Genomic DNA, 23,242 nt, shown 5'->3' on the forward strand with positions numbered 1-23,242 from the left:
TTTTGCGTGCGCACGTCTTCTTAGGAGTGGGATTCGCGCACAAGACGGAAGTCCCGCTCCCACCAAAGGTGCGAGCACAATTCGATCTCTGTCGGATGTCCTTTAAAAAAAGCTTGTAAACCTGTCTTTTAAACAAGCGTTAAGCTGTTTATCTCGCAACAAGAGGTCTATGGAGGACATGTGCTCTATATGTTTCTTTAACAATACTATGGCAGTGCATGCTTTTTTCTTTTAGTTAATGTATTTTTTTTATAATGGTAAGTACCCAGCAGCTGCACCAACAAAGTTATACAAATAAATGACAAACCAAGGTAGGCATTGACAACGCTGAAAGGCTGCCGCGCCCAACGCAAGAAATATTGGTGTTCCCAATGCTAGTTCCTGTTTTATACCTTTCATTAATGTATGCCCTAAATAGGTTACAAAATGTACTTTTATGTTACACTTCTACAATTGGACTGTTCACTCAATCTGCTTTAGATGTTCTTTATCATTTTTCAGAAGTAGCATATATCAAAACGTATCACTCCTGGAATTCATAGTTTAAAAGGTACTTCCACTGATTTCTGGAACAGAATGAAGGTTAATGCCAAGAATAAAGGCATGTCTATAAATTTGTATGCACGAAGAGGCATAGCATAGCACTTCTGCTTTTTCCAAAGTACATAAAATATCCCCAATAGCTAGTAGATCATGCCTACCTCAGGTCTGCACATTTTCTTAAGCTCCCATTGTCCTTGGATAACTATTGGCAGTAAAATCCATTCTGAAACATTACTTTGTAATTTATTCAACTGCTCCTACCATTGGAGTTACGGGTACACTTCTGAATTTATACAGACAATAGCAGGCATTTCCCTTTATTACTATTTTATGCCAAACCTCCTTTGACCCCTAATTTTATCACTAACTTTCTCTTGCACATGTTCAGTTTTCACCTTCTCATTATGCAAACAACCTATCCATTTCTCCCAGTTCGAATGCTCTTGTATAATGTGCAGGATGAGCATAACCCAAGAACGATTTCAAATTGCAGCCTACCCATTGTTTTCCACATTAGATACTCAAAGAGCCATGGTCTGCATTCACTTGCCTCCTTACTCCTAGTATACATCTGACTTAATTTTTTTTAAATTTCGGCAAATATTTTCACAAAGACTTTCCCATCAATGAAGTATGGAGAGCCGCGCTCTATCCCATTATTTTATTATTTATTTATTTATAAAGTTTTATATAGCGCAAACTTGATCCCGAAGGATATCGGAGTGCTTTACAATTTGAGGCATTTTAGCTCTTCTCCATTGGCTCTGATTGTCCCACATGGTGTCCGCTTGTCTGACTCAATGTGAACTGTCTAGAACCGCCTGGACCCAAACAATGTAATAACATTTCTAGTTTCTTCTCCTTATATTACCTGAAACTGGAATACTTACCTTAGGAATCTTTCCATTATTACGGTGTAACCACCAGCTTTTCTGGAGCAAGTGCAGCAAATAACTGTATGATGCAGCACAATGATCAATTTTGATCAGCTTCCACTCTAACTAAATTAAACAGCTACACATTTCTGTCAGGTGCTAGTGGACATGCAGTTTATTTAGTTATTTTAAACACGTTGTTGATTCTGCTCCGTGCCTTCTAGTTCTCGACCATAGCGCCTCGCAGGTCTGTGTGTGCTGTCAGCTAGCTTGGCTTTAAATCAGGAAGCCTGCTTGCATTCGCATCATGTCCAAGAATGCAGCACTGCTCGCTCATGCCCATTCCCGACTTAGCACTTTTGTGCTTTCTCTGCATCATGATATTGCCTGAAAGCAATTCTTATCATTTGCCGATCGTGAGATACAAGGTGACAAACAAGTTTCTCTCAAATTGATGCCACTTTCTCTCCAGTGCAGCCATATGTTTTAGTGAGGGGCCCATCAACACTGCCCTTGATAATTCCTTTGCTTGAGTTGGTAGGAGGTTGGCAACTTGTGACTTTGAGGGTGCTACCACCAGGGCACCTGCTGCCTACAGAAAAGGTTGTACTAGGCTGACCCAAGGGCAGCTGCAAACTCTGGATTGCTCATACTGCGTTTATTCTCCTGCTGCAGGTTTCGCTCACTCTCCTGTTAGCCAGATGCTGTGGACCCAATCCCTTTGCATCCCGTGTAACAGGTACTTGATTGGGGTGATAGAATATCTCAAACTGAAAGGACTGTTCCAGGTTAAAAGTAGTTCATTTGCTCCATTTTCACTTTATACTTATAGACAGGAGGCTGACTGGCCCCAGAGCAGAGTAACATCTGGATGTCAGAGTGTCATGTTCTAACCACTTCTTCAAGGAGCTCAGACTGGTTAGGACTGCAGAGGTGTTTCTATTGCTGGACTTGCTTAAAGATTAAAAGACAACAAAAACTTTGCCTAAATAGTTCCCGATTGATTGTTGTTGGCAGACAAGTACCTTTGATCTTGCCTATTGAAATTTCACCCTTTATTTCGACCACCACCGTGGCCATAAAAGTAAAGTCAAAATACATCACATTATAAAAGAGGGATTCATCACATATCCTTAATCTCAAGTGCTTTAAATATATACAACATAAGCGCTTCCTAGGAAAAACATAGTATTCTTGAAATATTTGCAGCTATTCATATATACAACAAGCATTTGCAATGCAATAGGTTTCGCATTTGCCAGAGTTTAAGCTATTGGCATTGTAAATGACAATGATTTTTATTTATGTTTTAAAAACCAATACGTAAATAAAAGGCATTGCCATTTACAATGCGAATAGCTCAAACTCTCACAACTGCGAGACCTATTGCATTGCAAATGCTTGTTCGCTCATGCCAATGGGCAACATTTCACTGTTTTTGGTCCTCGATCTATTGCGGACAGTACCAATACTTCCAGTGGGCTTCTTTGGCTTAACTCATTGCTTTCTATTGGTTGGCTTTCTTGTCAGTCTCATTCACTTGCATCACATTAGAAGAGTTTCCTTCCTCTTGTGTCTGAACCTTCCCTGTAGCATAGCTTCTCTATCATCCTGTGATTGGATGACTTGCATCCTTCCAGTGCTCCACACCAAGGAACAGTTTTTTACTTTTTCTTTTCAGCACGCCTTGGGCGTGCATGTTTTTTCTTGCTCTCTTCTTTGAGTGCAGCTTACCTGTCATATGTGCCCCCAACCGCCCCCAATACTCTCCGTGGTGCCCTCTCCCTTCCACCTCAGCGTGCCTCTTGCGTGTCTATTATTTCTTTTTGTATTATTCCCCAACCCCCTCTTTCTCTGTTGCTCCCACCACAGCATTAATGCCATTGCACTCCTCCCCCTCCCTATTGTATGTGGTTTTTTAAAGGTCTGGCATTAGCCAAGACCCTTTGATTCAGTTAAAATTGTGTAGATGAAATACTCACTAAAATGAACTTTCAGCCTTCAGTCTATAGGATTTTGTCTGTTCATGTGTCATTCAGTTTTTTCTTCCACCCACTACAGCCTACAGCATGGGGCAGTAGGCCTGCCCACTTAAGCCATTGGCTAACTTTAAATGAGTGACAGCATTCTGTTCTTTCACAGGAGCACACCCACCCACAAAGTAGTTCCCATCAATTACTACTATGGCAACGTGTGCTTTTTGAGATAAACAATATTTTTGCTTTGTTTTTGGTGAGAAGCCAGCAGCTTTCTTAGCTATAAAGTTTTATAAAAACCATACTAAAACAAGCATTGGAAACCCAATTGGCTGGCAATCAATGCTGGATCTTTTAGCTTTCTCGTTGCTTATTTTAAATGTTTTTCCTGTTTTTGAATAATCGCCACAGCTGCATTTTAGAATCAGTTATCTCCAATATCTTCAATGCACTTTCATGCATATTTTTAAATGGACTTCTGCGTTGCGACATACATAATACTTGAAAATCATCGAGGTGGTACTTGTGAGGGGCCTTGGCAGATTCTCCCAGCACTGCTTTGACAACAGTGGCATCTTCGTGGACGAGGTATTACTGATGGAAGCTACTATCCTTTCAATCCCATGTTAGTAAAAGGTTTAATGGGAAAGTACTTGTAATTACCTAGGGTGGAAGGAACTCTAACTGGACATTTACAAACACGTTTAAAATCAAGATCATTCTGGGCCATTGACCAGTGTGAACATAAGGAGCCCTATCAACAGAAGCACTTTTTGTGCATGTACCCTCATTGAGCAAATAAGTAAAAGAGCAACTCTGGGAAGCTAAAAATCACTCGGAGCACTTGCATGTCCATAGGTGATCCCGCGCAAGGCCCCCAAGTGCAGGTCATGGGCCAAATAGGGGCAGGTCAGTGGGTGTTTGCCAGATAATTTGTGGGCATTTTACTAATCCCAGGGCGGGATGCACACCCAATGTTATATCTTCTTCCTCCTTCCCCTGAGCCCGGTCTGGGAATGTGTGTCAGGTGTGGCACTAGGGAATATCCAAGGAAGGCTTACGTCTCTGTCCCTCCACCCAAGTGGGAGATGGGAAACTAAAACTGCTGAGGTCATGAATAAATAAAGGATGCATGAGGGAAGGTGAGTGCAGGACTTTTATTGACCATCCAACGCTCCTCGTCCTTTTTGCGATGATTGTTACTTACATGCTCTGTGGCCTTACAAGCAAGGCTATGATTCACCCTGCCTATGTGAGTCGGGTTCTATAAGTTAAGGAATGGGCTCTTTTGTTCATGTAGTGTGAATTGCATTGAAAGCTGAGGAGCGTTGCTTCACCCTGCAAAAAGGCAGAAAACGGTAAAAAAAATTAGGATAAAACTACTTTATTATCATTTTATTTTTTGCTGTCTGGCAGCCGACGTGAGCATAGAGCAGGGTAGGCCCAGGTTAACAGGGCAGGGAGGGACTGGGAGGAGGAATGGTAGTTTTCTGTCAGTGCGCATGTCAGTTTGGCCAGCTGTATTTGGCCAGCCAAACGGACATACACACTTAGGTTTCTCACCCGAGCTGTGCTGCACAGTGGGTGGTGAAAAGGCCCAGGCTTCCTGTCTCTGACCGAGCATCAAAGCTGCCCGCTCAGACCAATCCCCACACTGCTCTCATGCTTGGTATACTGAGCAGGAGAGCAGCGTCGGGATTGGGTGGGCACTCTGGGAGCCTGTGCCGGGAGCAGAGGAACACCGAGGCGCCTGACAGCGTAAGTAAGGTAAGTCTATTTTTTATCTAGTATTAATCCCTCCACCCCCCGCATCCTCTCCGCCACACACCAGCTCCCTGCTCACCCCGTACCCCCGCCACACCACTTATTACTTTTATCAGCCGCCACTGGTTAATTAGAGCTACTTTTTTAATGTAAAATTGAATGCGCCGGTACTTTGCACGTATTGATATCTTGCATTTTTTTCGAGAAAAGTGGGTGAATTCAATTATAAAACCCTTTTCCCTGATATGTGTGAGGTTGTGAGTCACTTTAGATTCTGCATAGTTTGTTTGACTTTGGAAAACAACGTTGTCGTTTATTTTTATCTCTTGGTGTTTCACACTCCAAACATGTCGGGTGATATTTATTTAGCAGGGCTCTTTGGTTGGTTCGTGAATTTACTGAAGCAGCCTCGAGGTTCCTGTGGCATTCCACAAACTGACATACCTCAACATTATGTTGGTGCTTTAGAAACGTGAAAAACGTTTCGTTCGAGTGAAAACATAAGCAATGTCAGCTGATAGCTATTAACAGTGTAATAATTTTCACCTTTTTTCAGAGAAAAGAATAAAACCAATCCTTCCCAGGGGGTCTGCAGCTCTCCTGATTCCAGTACTCGTTGGTCCTCCACTTGCCACAACTAATCTTCAGCAATCCTCTCAGTTGAAAAAGGCCAAACCAGCTCTGATTGCCCCAAAGGTAATACATCTGTACTTGACACAGGTTACTTCTGCACCTTCTGGTTACATAGATGTAAGTCTCCCATCTGCAGCTTACGTCAGCCCAGGAACCACCTCGTAGACCAATCAGAAAATGTTATCTCAAACTGTAGCAAACCAAAGAGCTGCATAATAAGACATGCATACATTAATTATTGTATGCATAGGGCACACAGCTGCACTTCCATGTGTAAGTTTCAGCTCCGCATGTGTTTTCGTTTGCATGGGTTGGACCGTAATCTGCTCCAACCTTACCTTTTGGAAGTATCCAGGTAATTATTTTTATACATTATCCAGGGCTAAAACTAACATTGCTTCAGTTTAACTTGCATGCCATAGTGCATCTCTTGCTCCAATTTGCCATGGCCTTACTGCAAAGTTAAATAATTAGTAAATTGGGTGCAAAAACGTTACATTATCTATGTGACAACGAATGGCTGTGTATTAAAAGATAGCCATAAAAAGGTGGAGATGCACAGAAAAGCCAGTTTGCTACAGTTTGAACCTGATACGATGTTTCACAGTAATAATATAATATACTCAGTATCCAGCTAGACTATATTTTTAAATAAATTAATGTTCATTTATTTTGTAATTTAATTTAGGAACTAACCGATATTAAAATAACAAATGCTACACAATGACATACTATTCTGTTGTATCCAGGTAGAACCTCGAACTGTTTTTATAGCACTTATGCCACCAGGCCCTGGGTTGAACCTGTAGGGTCACCCCAGATTTTAGCTTTCCTCTGCCTTTCTTTGCTGAACCCGTTAATGTTGACCTTTAGGACTCTTGTTTTTGTTCAAGAGCCTTTATTAGGTTTTTTTTTATAATAACAAGCAATACATAGGCAATGAGGAGGTAGAAGAAAAAGTTTAATCTTCTGACAGTTGTATAATGTGTTCGGTAATGTTATAAGTACAGATATTGACGTTAAGGACATGAGATAACAACAAGCATAAGTCCAGTATTTAAGAAGTGAAAGAAGCATTTAGTACCAAGTTATGGCATCAAAAAGAACTGAATGAAGTGAACAAGTGGAACCGTCCTTTCGTTAATGTCAAGTTGTGATGATAAATAGAAAAGGGGGGGTGTAGGAGGGCAGGAAAGGGAGGGGGGGATTCATGTTATCATGTGTACAAGAGGTATCCCGTATTCAAATATGGTAATAATAGTAAGAATTCGTGGTCAGTAGATGGTTGCAGGATTTCTCTTTCGATGGAAGGGTCACAAATAAAAAGGTCAAGCGTATCCCAAATACCCTGAGAGGGGGCTGGGCAACCTCTTGTATGAGATTGGTTGATGTGTGTACTTCGTAGATAGGTTACTGAGGCCCTCCAGGTATGATAGGATACATTATTGGTGGATTCCCAGTCAAGTATTATAACCATAATAGCAAAGGTGAGCAAAAGATCAAGGAGTGATAGGTCCATTGCAGAAAGGTCAATTGGAGGGTCTGCCATCAGGGTCCTAGAAGGATGATCGGGAGGGATAGTGGGATAGGTATTCTGAAATTATTTTGAAGCTGTGAGGACACCTTCTGGCAGAAGAGTTATAGATGAGTGCAGGAAAAGAACCTGTGTTCCTCGTCACCAGTGAACAAGTTGCAGGCCCAGCATGTATTGGTTTTCTTCAACTGTAAACGGAACAGTTTTGCCAGTGTAATACATGCAGTGCACTGCAAAAAGTCTGGTGTGGGTTAGTGATGGGATCAGTTTATGTTGGAGAAGTTGTGAGCCTACCCTGGACCAGGTGTCCACATCTAGCGGAACAAGGTTATCGGAGGAGAAATAAGAGGACCATTTCTGTCCTAGAGGAGGATGACGAGGACATTTTGAGGTAATGAGTAATTAGTAGAATTTTGAGGCAGAGTGGTCTTGTGAAAGAAACAGTTGTAATTTCCGAATGAGTTGAGAATTAGAGAGAAGACCCATTTTGAAGATCTTTGCCTTAATTTTGAGGAAAACATCAAAATCAAGGTTAGACAGGTTATTTTTATGTTGTAAGGATGAGAAATCAGTCTGTTCATTTTCTGCCTATTAATCAGTGGTAAAATGCTTGTGCTTTCCCTGGAAAACATCGGATTAGCCTACTACTGACTGATACATTTAATTTGCTTGTACGTGCCTAGTATGTGGTACTACGTGTTCCCGGGGTCTGTAAATTACGTGCTACTAGTAGGCAGCAGCTCTCATTGTGCCACCCACTGACATACCATTTTAAAACACGTCTAAGGCCTGCCAATTCAGCCTATGGTGCAGTTTGAAACTGCCATTTCGACGTGGCAAAAAACGTTTTGCCAGACATAAACCTTCCTTTTTAAAACGTACAAGTCACCTCAAGATAGAATCTAACCACTTATATTACAGGATGCATGGTATTTAAAATGTAGGGCATGTGTATTTAAATTTTACTTGGCTGACAGTGAACAAATCCTAAAGTTGTATTTCACTGTTGTAAGGCCTGTCTCTCCTATTGATGAACACTGGGTTACCTTATTACATTTAATAAGTGCTAACTTCAGATGGGGACGAAACAACATATGTTGACTGTGTCTTTTCATTTGATGGTGGATATCAATACTTTCTGGCCAAATATTGACCCTAAACATTCTACTTTCCCTGTCAACCACATGTATATATCTCTGAGCATAGCACGTATGCACTTTTATCACCATTAATAACTCTCACTACGCTGTCACTTTTTAGGAGCACCTTATCTTTAAGATATGAGTAATGCATTATAATAATTATGTATCAATGAACATAGCCATGATTCAGGTTATACAGATATACATGCACTAAACGCATAATTGTATACCCACTCCTTTGAGGGTTATTTCTGCCTTGGTTCTGCCTCTATTGCCATGGAAAGACCACTTTCCCCCCGTGGGAGCCCCCTTTTAACTAATAACTTCAGATTGGGAGCAAATAGAGATATGCTGTTTACCCTCAAATTATTTGTAATTTTAAATGCTCTTTAACAGCGAAGTCTGATTTTATGTTACATGATTGAAACTGCCAGTTTTAGAAAGTTGGCATTATCTTTTCCAATACAACAATGACCCAGACCAAGGGCATTCAATATATTTCCTAAGACTTGGCTACCTCATGTCATATTCTTTTAACAATAACCACCCATTTCATACTGTGTAGGGTTGGGGGTACACCAGTCAATGGCCCATCTTAAAAACGCCTGTCTCCTTCTATACAACAGTCCTAACACCCACACCATAATGTGTAGAAAAAATGTGTGAAAAACGTGATAACACCTCACGGGCGCACCACCAATGGGACCCCTGGCTGGTACTCACCAGGATGGCCCTGTTATCATCATCGGTGTTATCACGCTGAACGGAAACGTGTCCAACCAAACAAGTGTTAATAGTGATGAGTGCAGTGGAACAAACAGACAACACATACATATAGTGAAACAATACCACATATATAAAATCCACAACAAGCATGAACAGACAACTTTATTCTTGTTCTAATATGCTTGATGTTCTCAAGTTAAAAAGGTGAAAATGGCTACTCCCTATAGAGCCAATATCAACTTGCCGACATGTTTCATTGCCTTAATGATTTTAGGCAATTTCTTCAGGGCATATCTTTAGTCGCCACTGCTTAGGACACCAGGGTTGTAGATACTGTTGTAAAGACAAACCACAAAAAGGTGTCTCACTCATATGTCCTTTACGTGTTCAATTCTATTGACACAGCGCACCACACACACAATCATTTTTTATATATTTACCCTCGATCAGCCAAGGTGTCTCCTACCAGCCACGAGGTCTTTAAAAACAAATTCCAAGGAACTCCAATCGTGAGTTCACGAGGTTTTCTCCTTGCGCGATGAATCACTGTAAACACATCGCAGTCATGTTCAAAATATGCCTTAAGCAACTCATTGTTACAGACCTGTATTTCTCCAGCTATTCCCTACGTTTGTTTCAAGGAAAAGTTACCGCTGTACGTAGAGTCGCCGGCTCTCTCTCATCCCTCGAGCAACCTTCTGGTTGTTCCTTCCCTGTTTACATATTACGCTCTCTGGTAGGATCCCGTGGTCTCGCGGTAACACGCGGCCATATTGGATTGGGGCAGTTCCCATTGTTTGTTATACCAGAGGTTGTAACTCCCGTCTGTTCACGCGAGGAGACGGAGTCTGTTTCCTTGGTTACGTGGGTACTGCTGCGGGTTGCTATCACTTCGTTTACAGATTAAGCAAGCCGACCTGCATCACGTAAATGCACTAATGCAATCGGAGCCCCGATTGCTAGTCAATGCATGTTTAATGAGTGAGATTTATGCTGTCATGTGTCTGATGTCCAACCCCAGGGGAATGCAGCCATAGTTCCAAATTTTTTGGATTGTTTCGAAATCAAAATAGGGGGTTTACATAGTCACATCCTAATCACCCTGAGTGTAACCATAGATAGGCAGTACGGATTTTCGTGTGTTGGATTCTATGTATCCCTCCCTTATTTTTCCTTGAAACAAACGTAGGGAATAGCTGGAGAAATACAGGTCTGTAACAATGAGTTGCTTAAGGCATATTTTGAACATGACTGCGATGTGTTTACAGTGATTCATCGCGCAAGGAGAAAACTTCGTGAACTCACGATTGGAGTTCCTTGGAATTTGTTTTTAAAGACCTCGTGGCTGGTAGGAGACACCTTGGCTGATCGAGGGTAAATATATAAAAAATGATTGTGTGTGTGGTGCGCTGTGTCAATAGAATTGCACACGTAAAGGACATATGAGTGAGACACCTTTTTGTGGTTTGTCTTTACAACAGTATCTACAACCCTGGTGTCCTAAGCAGTGGCGACTAAAGATATGCCCTGAAGAAATTGCCTAAAATCATTAAGGCAATGAAACATGTCGGCAAGTTGATATTGGCTCTATAAGGAGTAGCCATTTTCACCTTTTTAACTTGAGAACATCAAGCATATTAGAACAAGAATAAAGTTGTCTGTTCATGCTTGTTGTGGATTTTATATATGTGGTATTGTTTCACTATATGTATGTGTTGTCTGTTTGTTCCACTGCACTCATCACTATTAACACTTGTTTGGTTGGACACGTTTCCGTTCAGCGTGATAACACCGATGATGATAACAGGGCCATCCTGGTGAGTACCAGACAGGGGTCCCATTGGTGGTGCGCCCGTGAGGTGTTATCACGTTTTTCACACATTTTTTCTACACATTATGGTGTGGGTGTTAGGACTGTTGTATAGAAGGAGACAGGCGTTTTTAAGATGGGCCATTGACTGGTGTACCCCCAACCCTACACAGTATGAAATGGGTGGTTATTGTTAAAAGAATATGACATGAGGTAGCCAAGTCTTAGGAAATATATTGAATGCCCTTGGTCTGGGTCATTGTTGTATTGATAACGTATTGAGTGGGGGGCGACCCAGACCTATTCTTCCCTCTAGGCTCCAATTTTTATGTGCATTATCTTTTCCAAACCAACAGTGCTTTTCTTCCAGGGTTCTAGTTCACTTGGCTGTGAACGTCTCTGCTGTTGGGGGTGTAATGCTTCCAGACATGGGAACAATAAAAGCTTAGCTGTGAGAGGAGTGGGTGTTCCTGGCAGCAGGATGGAGGAGCTGTTCCCTGCCTTGATTACACTTCAAAGGGCTCTGCTTGCAGCACAAACAATGGGACCCCACAACACTTATTTTTGTCACCCTAGACCGTTTGGAGCCAAACCCAAAGGAAGGGGGAGATATGACCAAAACCACCAGGTATAAAAACAGGACCCTCAGAACAACTCTTAAGAACACACCTGGACCTGTGGAAGATTCAGAAGAAGGACTGCCCTGCTGGTGAAGGGACTGCCTTGCTGGCTGAAGAAGGAAGATTTATCCTCTTTGCCTTGATTCCCAGGCTACCCAGAGTGACTCCAAGGGTCAGTTGGATATCCTCCTTTGTGAGCTACAGGGACACAGCAAGCTTCCAGAGGACTCCCTGCAACTGCCCAGTTGACAAGCACCAACTGGGCCTGCCTGAGCCCTGCTGCTGGCCACTGCTGGAGTGGATCCTAATCCCAATGAGTTGCCCCACGTCTTGGACCCTTGGCTGACATCAGTGAAAAATCCTCCTAAAGAAAAAGTAAAAATCATGAAGTTTGGGATCCTCGTGACCATGTAGTGACCTTTTTGCTCTGAGAATTGTCTGCCTGTGATGTCCACAAACGCAAAGCTCGACAGGACCTGCTCTTCGTGCCAACAGCGACCATTTATGACGACGGGCAACACAAGACCTGCACTTCGCGCGGAGTGTCCACTACAATCAACCAACACGAAGCTTCAGTAACAAATAGCTCTTCACACTACAGCAACAAATGTTTGCGAGGCTTGAACTGCTGCTCGTGCAAAAAGCCTCCTCCTCACAGCTGCCTCTAATGCGAACTGAGCTCTTCACACCAGACTTCATAAGGTAACTCTTCAGCTGGAATAATTGGTCCTGAATGCGACTAGCACTCTATTGCAGTAGACCTCAACTTGTGACTTTCTCTCTGTCTAGTGCGACCAGATAACCAAGAGTGGCGCTTTATGCTTCTTGGTGCTATTTTTACTAAAACCGCAAAAAAATAATATCTCCGGTTCTACTAATTGAATTATGTTCGTACTGGTATCATTTTATTTATTAAAACATACTCTCTCTAAATTGGTTTGGGATTTTTCTTGTGGTGTGTTTCCACTTGTTTACTGTTTGGGTTCTGCATAGATACTTTAAACATTGCCTCTACGTTGAGTCTGGTGTTAAGCCTGGGTTAAGCACAGGTTAATTTAGTGGTTCACCCTTACCAGGATTGTGGCTTTTGTTTAAATGGGGCTTCCATTCCTCTCAACCAATTACCCAGTTTCTTAAATTCTGCAATTGAAATAGCATTAGCACCTATTAATAAAGAGGTTCATTAGATTTTAGCTTGAATAAAAAAAAAAAATGAATCATAGTTATTTTACCACCGCTTTGTTCCTAGTCCACAATCACTTGAACAAATGTGGTAGGCAAAATGTTGTAATGCAATCTATCAAAGGGCAACATTGGTCTACATTTCTTTGTGGCCCTTAATTTTAAGGTGGTGGAACTACTCTGTGGGATGGGACAAATCAGCGGGTTCCAGTTGAGGTTCATGCTCAATACATTTTGTACACCATAAATCCACTACCTAAAAGTGAATTGTAACTTTCATCCACATAAAATGGATGCATGCAGGGTGCCAAGTAAATGGTCAGAAGTCAGAGTTCCATTTCCCAGTTAATGATAGTACCAAGATTGGGTACTTTTGTGGCATGCAATGGTTATTGGATATTTTCCTACAGGAGACCATTCACTAATCCACTTGGTCTTCTAAGGTCAACGTTTAAACTGGGGAACACTGTTTTTTTTTGTTTCAAATGTGTTTTTATTAATTTTTCCAACAAAGCATCAGTAGGCATCGTAACAAAATATAGAGGCATTAGGCATATACAGCTGGCGGGACAGACGAGCATGTCTGATTTTTAAAGTTGGCTAGCACCCACTGTATGTTGTAGGGGCCAGTATTTAGTCAGTGCTGGTACTCCCTCTGGATCCACTGGTTCACTATTGTAACTGAGGAACTGGGATTTGTTTTTTTTTGTCTTGTAATGACTTTTAAAAATGATACATTGGCTTCCCAAAGTGGCATCTTAAAATCAGGCAAAACGTTTTTGTCTTGAATTACTTTTATTGGGGACAGACAAACATTCACTATAATGGCAGGAATCCAACATAGACAAGCAAGAGATACAAGATGCTACATTGCTACTGATTGCGCTGGTAGCCTGCTCCTCTTGCACTCCTATGATCTGGCAGCCTGTCAATAGCTGTTAGCACCCTGCCAACAATGGGATACAGATGAGGAGAAAGTGACTGGTATAGGGGGCAGATCAGGGGAATGGGAACATACTCTGATCCAACATCCCTGGAGACAAGAGTGAGCCATGCACCCAGGGACAGGAATTCTAACTCCAAGATGGCCCCTACTGACACTGTAGAGTTGTAGCCATGTTGTCCATCCAGGGGTGTTGTCAGCCTGCAGACGAGAGTTATTCTCTGGCCCCCATGTACCCGTCCAGCTAGACTGTGGTATATCATGTGGAGTGCAGGAGGCAAGGTGAGGCATATGGATGTGAGACCATGAGAATTGAGGAGTCAAGAGTAAGGGACATAAGCCTTCCAGTATATGTAAATTGAAGGCAGGGGCCATATCCAGAGGCATCATTTTAGTAGCATCCTGACACCAGGGGAGTGGGTCACTTTGGGTTTCAGACTAGAAGAGAGACTCTTCCTTGGCGTGGGGCAGGGGACCATTCACTGAGGGAGACTGTTCTAAACAAGAACTTCTACAGCATATGTACAGCTCACATGATTTAAGTATATAACAATCAAACATCTGGACACTGACACCCCATGGGAAATCGGAAGGCTGTTCCTAGACAAGAGTGATAGTACTGGCCTGGGATGAGCTATAGCTGCCACTGTTGCATTGACCTGGTCCCGCGCATGTATCTAGTTCATACAGGATGGTGCTTTTGCCACTAATCCTACCTAACAAATAGATGCAGACAGATCTGCTAGGCTCATAACGAGCCCCACAAAGCACAGTATGTCAAGAAAGGGTCTTAGCGAGAGCTGACTCGTAAATATCACCCATGTTCCTCACCAAAGCAAACCTGATGAAGGGATTGGCGAACTTTAAAAATGACCTCCAAGATTAAATAAACTGAGACCTGAATAAAGGCCAACAAGCACTCCATGGCAACTTGCCCCCCAACCTGGAAACGTACAAAAATATGTTGGCTCCCTGGGGCAGAGGGTGCTGGATATAGAAGCCAAGTTGGAGCAGGTGTGTAGGTCAGTGAGTTCCCAAGAATGAGACCAGGGTGCCCTGAGGAAGATGTAAGGAATTCGGAAACTACTTATGAAAAGTAAATATCAGGGTAAGTGTCCGGTGGAATGTGAGGAGTGCCCAGACCTTGAGGCCTTTGTGTGAATCTGTTCCCTTCAGTTCCGGGGGATGGTCATGAAGCGGTTAGGTTGGACAAAGTCTAGATGGTTGGCCTGAGGAAGCTAACTCATGACGATTGTTTCCGAGAAGCCTTTTTTAAATTCTGTTACTTTTTTCAAAAAGGAAACTGTTTTAAGGACTACGCAGTCCAAACATATTTTCATTTCAAGGCACCTCATCTCAGCTATTGCAAGATGTTTCCATGGCATGTTACAGGAGGGAAACTGTTTTAGACCATCTACGAAAGCAAGGAATTTGCTGTAAGTGGTATTTTCCCTCTGGGATTGCCTTTGAGAAATATAACAACATCTACCACTTCAATGATCAAGAGATAGATGCTTCCTTTCTATAGGATGGTACAGGGGACGGTGATGGACGGAGCATCTGAATCAATTAAACACTCACACCCAGACAACAGATCTGGGTTTAATCCATCACTGTTCTTTAGCCCACTCTGCCACCCCCGTTCAGACATGGCAAATCAGTCTTACCCTGTGCCTCATGGCAACAGTCCAGCCCGAACTGCCAAGCCATGCCTTCCCTGGACCGGAAACAAGCTTCCGAGGACCGGTTTCTGGCATTTCAGCCGTCTTCAGCCCGGCTTGCATGAATCCAGTGGCAAAGTGAGCGAGGGACTAACGTCTGAGCATACCCTGCCAACTTATGGCGAACAAAGTGGTACAAAAGGGGGTGGTGATGGATGGAGCATCTGAACCAATCAAACACTCACACCCAGTCAACAGATCTGGGTTTAATCCATCACCGTTCTTTAGCCCACTCTGCCACCCCAGTTCTAACATGGCCAGATCTTTGTACTGGGGTGAATGTATGACATTGATCTGCATTCTGTCCATCAATTGTTGTTTTTGCATTTGTCATCCTGAGTGGGATGGGTTTGCTCAGACGTGAGTCCCATGCTCTCCACACCACTGGAGTCAAGCTATCCTGGCTTAAGACGGCCGATAGCCAGAAACCGGTCCTAGGATGCTTGATTCCGGTCCAGGAAAGACATGGCTTGGCTGTTCGGGCTGGACTGTTCCCATGAGGCACAGGGTCGAGGCTGATTTGCATATGGCCATGTCTGAACTGGGGTGGTGTGGAGTGCAAAAAAACGATGGATTTAGGCCCAGATCTTTGTACTGCGGTGAATGTATGACATTGATCTGCATTCTGTCCATCAATTGTTGTTTTTGCATTTGTCACCCCGAGTGGGATGGGTATGCTCAGACGTGAGTCCCATGCTCTCCACACCGCTGGAGTCAAGCTATCCTGGCTGAAGATGGATGATAGCCAGAAACCGGTCCTAGGATGCTTGATTCCGGTCCAGGAAAGACATGGCTTGGCAGTTCGGGCTGGACTGTTCCCATGAGGCACAGGGTCGAGGCTGATTTGCATATGTCTGAACTAGGGTGGTGTGGAGTGCAAAAAAACTATGGATTTAGGCCCAGATCTTTGTACTGGGGTGAATGTATGACATTGATCTGCATTCTGTCCATCAATTGTTGTTTTTGCATCCTTTCTATAGGAGGCATTGCACAATAAGCCGCCCTGGTATATAACTAGATCGCAAAGGCAGCAGGAAGCCAAAGAAAGAGACGAACTCTGACACTGCAAAGGTTAAGTAGCTTTTAGAGCCACATGAATAATTTAGATGATAACTCTGTGGAGATGGAGGTCTGTGAGGGAATTGTCAATATTCTTGCTTGAGGTTTTGTTTTCTTTACACCTTCTCAAAATGTTCCAGGAGGCTCAACCATGCTCTCTCTGGCTACCCTACGTATGGGGGGCAGAAGGGGTAGGGCTTACAGTAAAGAGGGCATGGCGCAGAAAAGTTGTACCTGTGTTTTTCTTCCACCCATCCATCTGGAGCTACTTAGTGAGTGGGGGAGATGTTGTATCGTTTCTTTATCCATGTCTAAGTCTGACCCACTGTAAAGCAGCCAAACCTAAGTATTTAGGGACTACTGTTTGAGGGGTCGATTACGGCTGGTGGGGTTATAGGTTATGAAATGAAATGAAATGTCAACTTATAAAGCGCGGTTGCTGCCCTGGGGCGTCCAAGCGCTGTAAAATTGCTTAAAAAGGCAGAAAAGAAGTTTAGAAAGAAGCATTAAACAGAACAGTCTTCAGTTGTTTCCGAAAGGTGGAAAGGTTTGTGTTAGATCTCAGTTGAAATGGGAGTGAATTCCACAGCTTGGCGGCGTTGTAACTAAACATCCTGCCGCCAGCTCTTGCCTTTTTTATTCTGGGGACTGTAGCATTACATGCCTGGCTAGAACGAAGGATTCTGCCAGGTTGGTACTGTCTTGCTAGGTCCCGAGTAATGGCCAGACCCGTGTCCCAAAAAGCTTGGTGGAATATACATAACGCCTTAAAGGCGATTCTTTGTCCCACATGGAGGCAGTGCAGGCTGTGCAGACCAGGTTTGGCTGACAGCCTGCGCGGCAGCTGGAGCACGGTGCGCACAATTTTGCACAATCTGAAGCTTGCGCAATGTATATTCTGGAGCGCCAAGATAGAGAACGTTGTTGGAATCCAAGCGGGACTGAATCAAGCCCTGAATGGCCACCTGCCTGGCCTCCATCGGAAGAAGAGGAAGAACTTTCCTCAACATCCTTAGGAGGCCAAAGCAAGTGGCCGCAAGTTTGGTGGCCTGAGTATTAAAAGACAGAGACTTGTCCAACCAAACCCCAAGGCTTTTTATATTGTCTCTGGGTGTTGGGGGGGTACCAAGACATGAGGGCCACAAGGGGTTGACAGACATGGAGTTAGTGGGACCCAGGAGCATCAACTCCGTTTTGTCACAATTCAGCTTAAGAAGAGAGGAAGTCATCCATCCCTTCACCTCCTCTAAGCATTTTGCCAGACCACTTGGGGATGGTAAGCCCGGCTCCTGCGCCAAGGAGACCACTAGCTGAGTGTCGTCCGCATAGGATATGATCTTAATGCCAAATGGACGAACAACCTCAGCAAGTGGTCTCACAAACGTATTGATGTTGATTGTTTTTCAAATTCTACAGGTTGGGATTGACTTTTTGGGAAGGAAATTGTAATAGGTAGGGTGCCCATGTGAAAATCGCTTTAAGGGCAGCTGGCAGGACTCTGTCTGGTCTGATTTCCCATTTCTGTGTACTGTAATGGGAAGTGGACAATTGCCTACATCTGGGCTAAAAAGCAGTTATGTCTGTTTGCCTTTAATCCATGGTTAACGTCATTTGAACAGGTTGTCTGTGTGAACGTACCTACTTCAGCAACATCTTGATTCCATTTGCTTATAGGCGACAGGCCTGAACTGTAGGGACCAGTTGAGAATGAGGCATTGATTATGTCCAGAGAGAGAATAGAGAACTCTTCAAGAAACTGGAAGCACAATGGGCTAGCTATATTCCTCTTTCCTTTATTATATTGGAGACTCTAAAGATCATGAAGGAACCTTCCTGTTGGCTAAGGGTTTCCTTGAGAGCTCCCAGGTAAATGTAAATGTAAATGTATATGTAAATGTGTTTGTATTTATATAGCGCACTTCTAACCAGAGGTCTCGTAGCGCTGTATTCATGCCACTGTGGAACCCATCCTGGCTTTCCTGTGAAATGTCCACTCCTGGGCACCCCCAAGGTGAAGCCAGACATCCAAGCGCTGCTGTGTCCGTTGTGGAGATTAAGCAAGCTATTGCCCAGAGTCACAGAGTGGGACCATGATTAGACTAGGCACCGAGGCGAGAATGATCAGGTCCGGAGAAATTGAGTCCAAGTGCCGCCGAGGCGGGAAATGAACCCTGGTCCTGGGCCAGACCTCTGCATCAGGGTCTGCCGCTCTAACCATTGAGCCACGCTTCTGGTGACACTGGTGATGATTTATTCCCCTAATGTCGGCCACAAAGCCTATCTTTTGTAATTTATGCACCAACGCACCAGTTTTGCCGAGGAGGACATTATCCACACAGGGCCCTTTTCAGGGTTATGAGGTAGGAAATTGGATAGATCTAGGGTAGAGTGGAGGTGCCACCAGTGTGCTACCTAAGAAACTGAAAAGTGTGATAGCAGCAGCTGGCTTGACAGATATCTGCTGAGAATACTATGGGCAGGTGAGAATTTAAACTTCTTCGCATTGATCTTTCTTGTATCCCCAGTACCTCTAGCACACAAATACAACATTAGCATGCTATATCTATCTGATCACACCCCATTCACATTTGAAATGGACATGGGAGCTACTCCAAGTTGCAGGAGCAAATGGCACTTGAACTTTTCACTCGTGAGGAATCCAATTTCATGTCTGGAAATAGCATCACATATTTCCGAATACTTTGACCTCAATAATCAAGGGGTGTCTTCTCCACTATGTCTGGGACAGCTGTAAGCCAGTTCTTTTGGGAAAATTAATTTCAATGATGGCAAGGCTGCAAAGGCTATGTGCACTGGAGATACGTAGACAAGAAATGGACATTAAAGAGACTGAGGAAAAATATCACCAGAAGCCATCTCTCCAGCTGTTGAGGGAAATGACGACGCTTATGGGCTAATTAAGAGCAAAATCCCCTAGCAGAATGGAACTCACTTTATTATACATCAAACACCAGTCAGCTGAGAGAGAAGGTTGAGAGGGCCAGGAATCCTGCTCATACTCGGGTGCTCACTTATTCACCAACACAAAATGTTTAAGAAATGTTATGAGGTACTCTATTTAGGTGAATACTATTCATGGGATGCTCAAAGGAAATATAGTAGATGGGCACACTGGGCCAAAATCCCTGAGAACAAGACGATGCTTTAGATATTCCTATCACTGAAGACAAAGTGCGCCCAACTATCTGCGACATAAAGTCTAGCAAACCCCAAATACCATTATGAGTAAATTTGATACGGTCTTGGGTCCTTATGTGACCACCAAATGTACCTGTTTGTATAGTCACTCTGCAACAGCTGAAAAGGTCACTCCATTTCTGAGAGGCCTCTGTGCCTCCTAAAGTTTGATTGCTTTTCTTAACGTGGGCGTCAAGATTTTTAAGAAAGTTATAATGACCAGTGTTAAAAGATTGGTTCTTGATTTGATCCATCCTAATCAATCAGGATTTGTCAAAGAGAGGCAGGCCCACAATAACATTCAGTATATTGTCCACCTGGTTAAAAAGGCCCACAGGAAGAAGGTTCTGACTTTGGTATCCCTTGATGCCAAAAGAACCTTTGACTTGGTGACTGAAAGACACGTGTTGGCCCCAATGTGATGTGTAAAAAGATAGTGATGGGTAACTGTGACAGCCTTCCAGCACAAAGTCCTTGAACTGAATGTACAGCATTTGGTTAAGGTTAATTACCACTCTTTCCTTTCTAGAAATCCATGAAAATCCAGTGAGGTGGCCTCTCTCTTTTGTCCTGGTTAGGCAGAATTGATGTCAAGATGAATGTTACTCCAAGAGTGTTGTATCTGTTTCAGGGACTTCTGGTGAGAGTGGAAACGCATTTCTTAACTACACTGCAGCATAGTATTTCCCACTTCGCGTGGAAGGGTGCAAAGGCTACTGTCACAATGAAACTGCTACAGCGCACCAAACTGAGGGTAGGGGCAGCATTGCACGATTTCTCTGCTTACTATTGTGCAGCTCAAATTTGAGTAGTTATTGACTAGTCCAAAACGGAGCCATACAACTGCACCTAGAAAAGTCAATTATGGGGAGACAACTGTGGCATGTCATCTGGATGAGAAAGGGGCTATTCCTCACCCTATGTATACCTTGGCACACCAGTGAAGACCGGGCTAATGGTTTGGGACAATGTTGCAGTCAGACTAGGTCTCTCTATCTTTCCGTCGTGATTTGCCAATCCGTTCTAATTCTGATTTTAGTTCAACTTCCTATAGAAGCCCCTTTGACGAATGGCAGAAGGGGTGGGCTGTAGGTGCATCCTCAATAAGTTACAGAGGGGTACTGTATACTCCTTTACACAATGTAAACAATATTTCCATTTAGTGAGATAGCTAAACACTTACATAACGTCCAGATTAGACACTTGGTAAAAACCAGTTTTCAACACTAATCAACTTCAGGGAACATTTCTAAAATGTACAAACTTCTTCTTTTGGAGTTGGTGTCTAACTCTCAGACCTCGCTGTAATAGTTGGCTGTGCTCTTGGGGACCTAAATGTATTTAGAATGTCAGGACAACCAATTCAGGTCCTCTCACTATCCATTTCCATATCTAATTCAAAAGATGCACTTAAGGTCCATCGATCACATTACCTTCGCTCTGTCATTCAGTACAAGGTTTTTCCAGTGAAGGTGAGTAGGTGTGCCTGGTTCCTTTGTGGTTCGTTTTTGCTCTTTTTAGCTCTTTTCCTGTGGTGCCTTTTCAATTTTTCAGACTTCTTTATTTTCCTGCACTTCCACCTTTCACTCCCAGAATGTAACTCTTAGCACTAGATCTTTATGCCTCACTGAACTCCCTTTATATCTCTGTACATTTCTTACTGTTCTTCCTCACTCTGGTACTCAGTTGGAGTGACGTGGTCTTCCTGTCTAAGCTGTCATTAGGGTACTCAATTTGTAAAAATATTGATTGGTCACAGCATTATTTTTATTATATTGAAATTTGTTCTGTTTTTTTTATTTGACACTACTGTTGTAGTGAGTGTGCATACTTTATATTTCAGTAATCTCTATTCTGAGATGAACAACACAAATAGTTGAGCCATTCACATCCTTGTGGTCAACGCAGTGGGTAGTGTAGCTTAATTTCAGAGTCTCCTATATAGAATATAGAATGTGTATTTATAATCCTCTTGAAATATTTCAAGAAGACATCTACAAAATACAGAAATAGTTCAAGATATGGGAATGAGGGCATGCAAGCATTTCTATGTAAGAATTATATTTGATATTGAATAATGAATTGATATTGTTTTTCTTGTAGCTTCCGTTCCTGCTCCAAAATCAAATTATTTACCCAGAAGGCTTTGTTCATCCGGTCAAAGAAAATTCTGTTTTGAAAGCCACTACTTGGAAAGTCACAGAGCCACAAAGGATTGTTGCTAAACGTTGGAAGGGATACAGGGGCCGTAGACATGGATTCAGAAGAATTAGGAAACCCCAATCGTGTCACCAGCGCCACACTGACTGCCCAGATTCAGAAACCAATATTAATTTAATGAGTCCTATGAATTCAAGCCAAAATAATCAACCCAGTCCTGTGAACGTTTTCATCTCTCCTTCTAAAACGCCCATCAAGATGGCCATCCCGGAAGGTGTGTCAACATCCACACCATGCAAAGGTGGAGCAACAGTACTTTCACCAACTTCCATGCTGCTTTCTTTGCTGCCCGGCTTAACTCCTCCACAGCTGGGAGATGATGTGTTAGATTTTAGTTTGTTTAAGTCTCCAAATGATGAGAGTCCAGGATATATTATTCCTGACACTATTCCTATAACATCTGAACCAGAAGACACTGAGCATGATCTTGGTGGATTGCAAGGATTTACTCCTATTGAAAATGATTCCTTCTCTGAAACATTTGGTGCTGACCAGCACAATGATAGTTTTTCAAAGTTTTTTTCAGATTACAGCACGCCCAATTTAGGTGAAGGAATAGACATGGCCAACTTAAGTTGGTCATATATTTTCCACAGAAATTAAACAGGCATCTGTGTAACATAGTATATATATTATTGATGCTTCTGTCCTTTGTTGTTAATTGTACAAAGATCACTGGAATATTTTAAGTATTCTTCTAAAGCACTTAATAAACTATGAGAAAAAGCACTGTAGTAATAATATGAAAGAATACTATGATATTCACATGTGGAAGAATCTAGTCATGCCCGGATTTATTAAGAATGTTTCAGTAATGAAGCCAGTACAAATCACATTAACATCTGTTGTTTTTATGTACATTTGAATTTATCATTTTATCATAGCTTCAGTGAAAAGGTACAGATGACATCTTATGCAGTAATTTAGCACAAAGTAATAATGTATTATTTAAAAGAAATATTAAACATGATACTACCTTTGTTTATGTTTCAAATTCATGGAACTTTAGAACAAACGTATACAGTCTGACATTAACATTTATTTAAGGATTTGGAAGGGTGCACAGTGCACAACTGTTCTCAAAGCACTGTGTTAGGAGATACTGGTGGAGCATGGCCTGAATGAAGGGTTTTGAGTGTTAGAATAAAACTGTTTCAAGGACTTTCTAAACAGAAGGAGATTATGAACAGAGCCTTGCAGACAGAAGCAGTGCTTTCTACAATGAGCACCAGGCTGCTTTGGTAGGGAGGTGCTTTTCCTACACCTCCTACTCCTACACCTACGGAAACCGCCCTC

General features: G+C 42.7%; 1 protein-coding gene across 1 annotated transcript in view; it reads left to right on the forward strand.

Moving 5' to 3' along the window:
- Nucleotides 1-22,926, forward strand: part of LOC144823852 (uncharacterized) — a 132,946-nt gene extending 110,020 nt beyond the window's left edge. The window contains exons 6-7 of the mRNA XM_078682724.1: nt 5,715-5,854; nt 21,830-22,926. Coding sequence (XP_078538850.1) covers nt 5,715-5,854; nt 21,830-22,549 — 860 coding nt within the window. The 3' untranslated portion in view covers nt 22,550-22,926. The remainder of the gene's footprint in view (nt 1-5,714; nt 5,855-21,829) is intronic.
- The last annotated feature ends 316 nt before the right edge of the window (nt 22,927-23,242 follow it).

This window comes from Lissotriton helveticus, chromosome 3_1 (assembly GCF_964261635.1).
Source record: "Lissotriton helveticus chromosome 3_1, aLisHel1.1, whole genome shotgun sequence".
NCBI classification, from domain to species: Eukaryota; Metazoa; Chordata; class Amphibia; order Caudata; family Salamandridae; genus Lissotriton; species Lissotriton helveticus.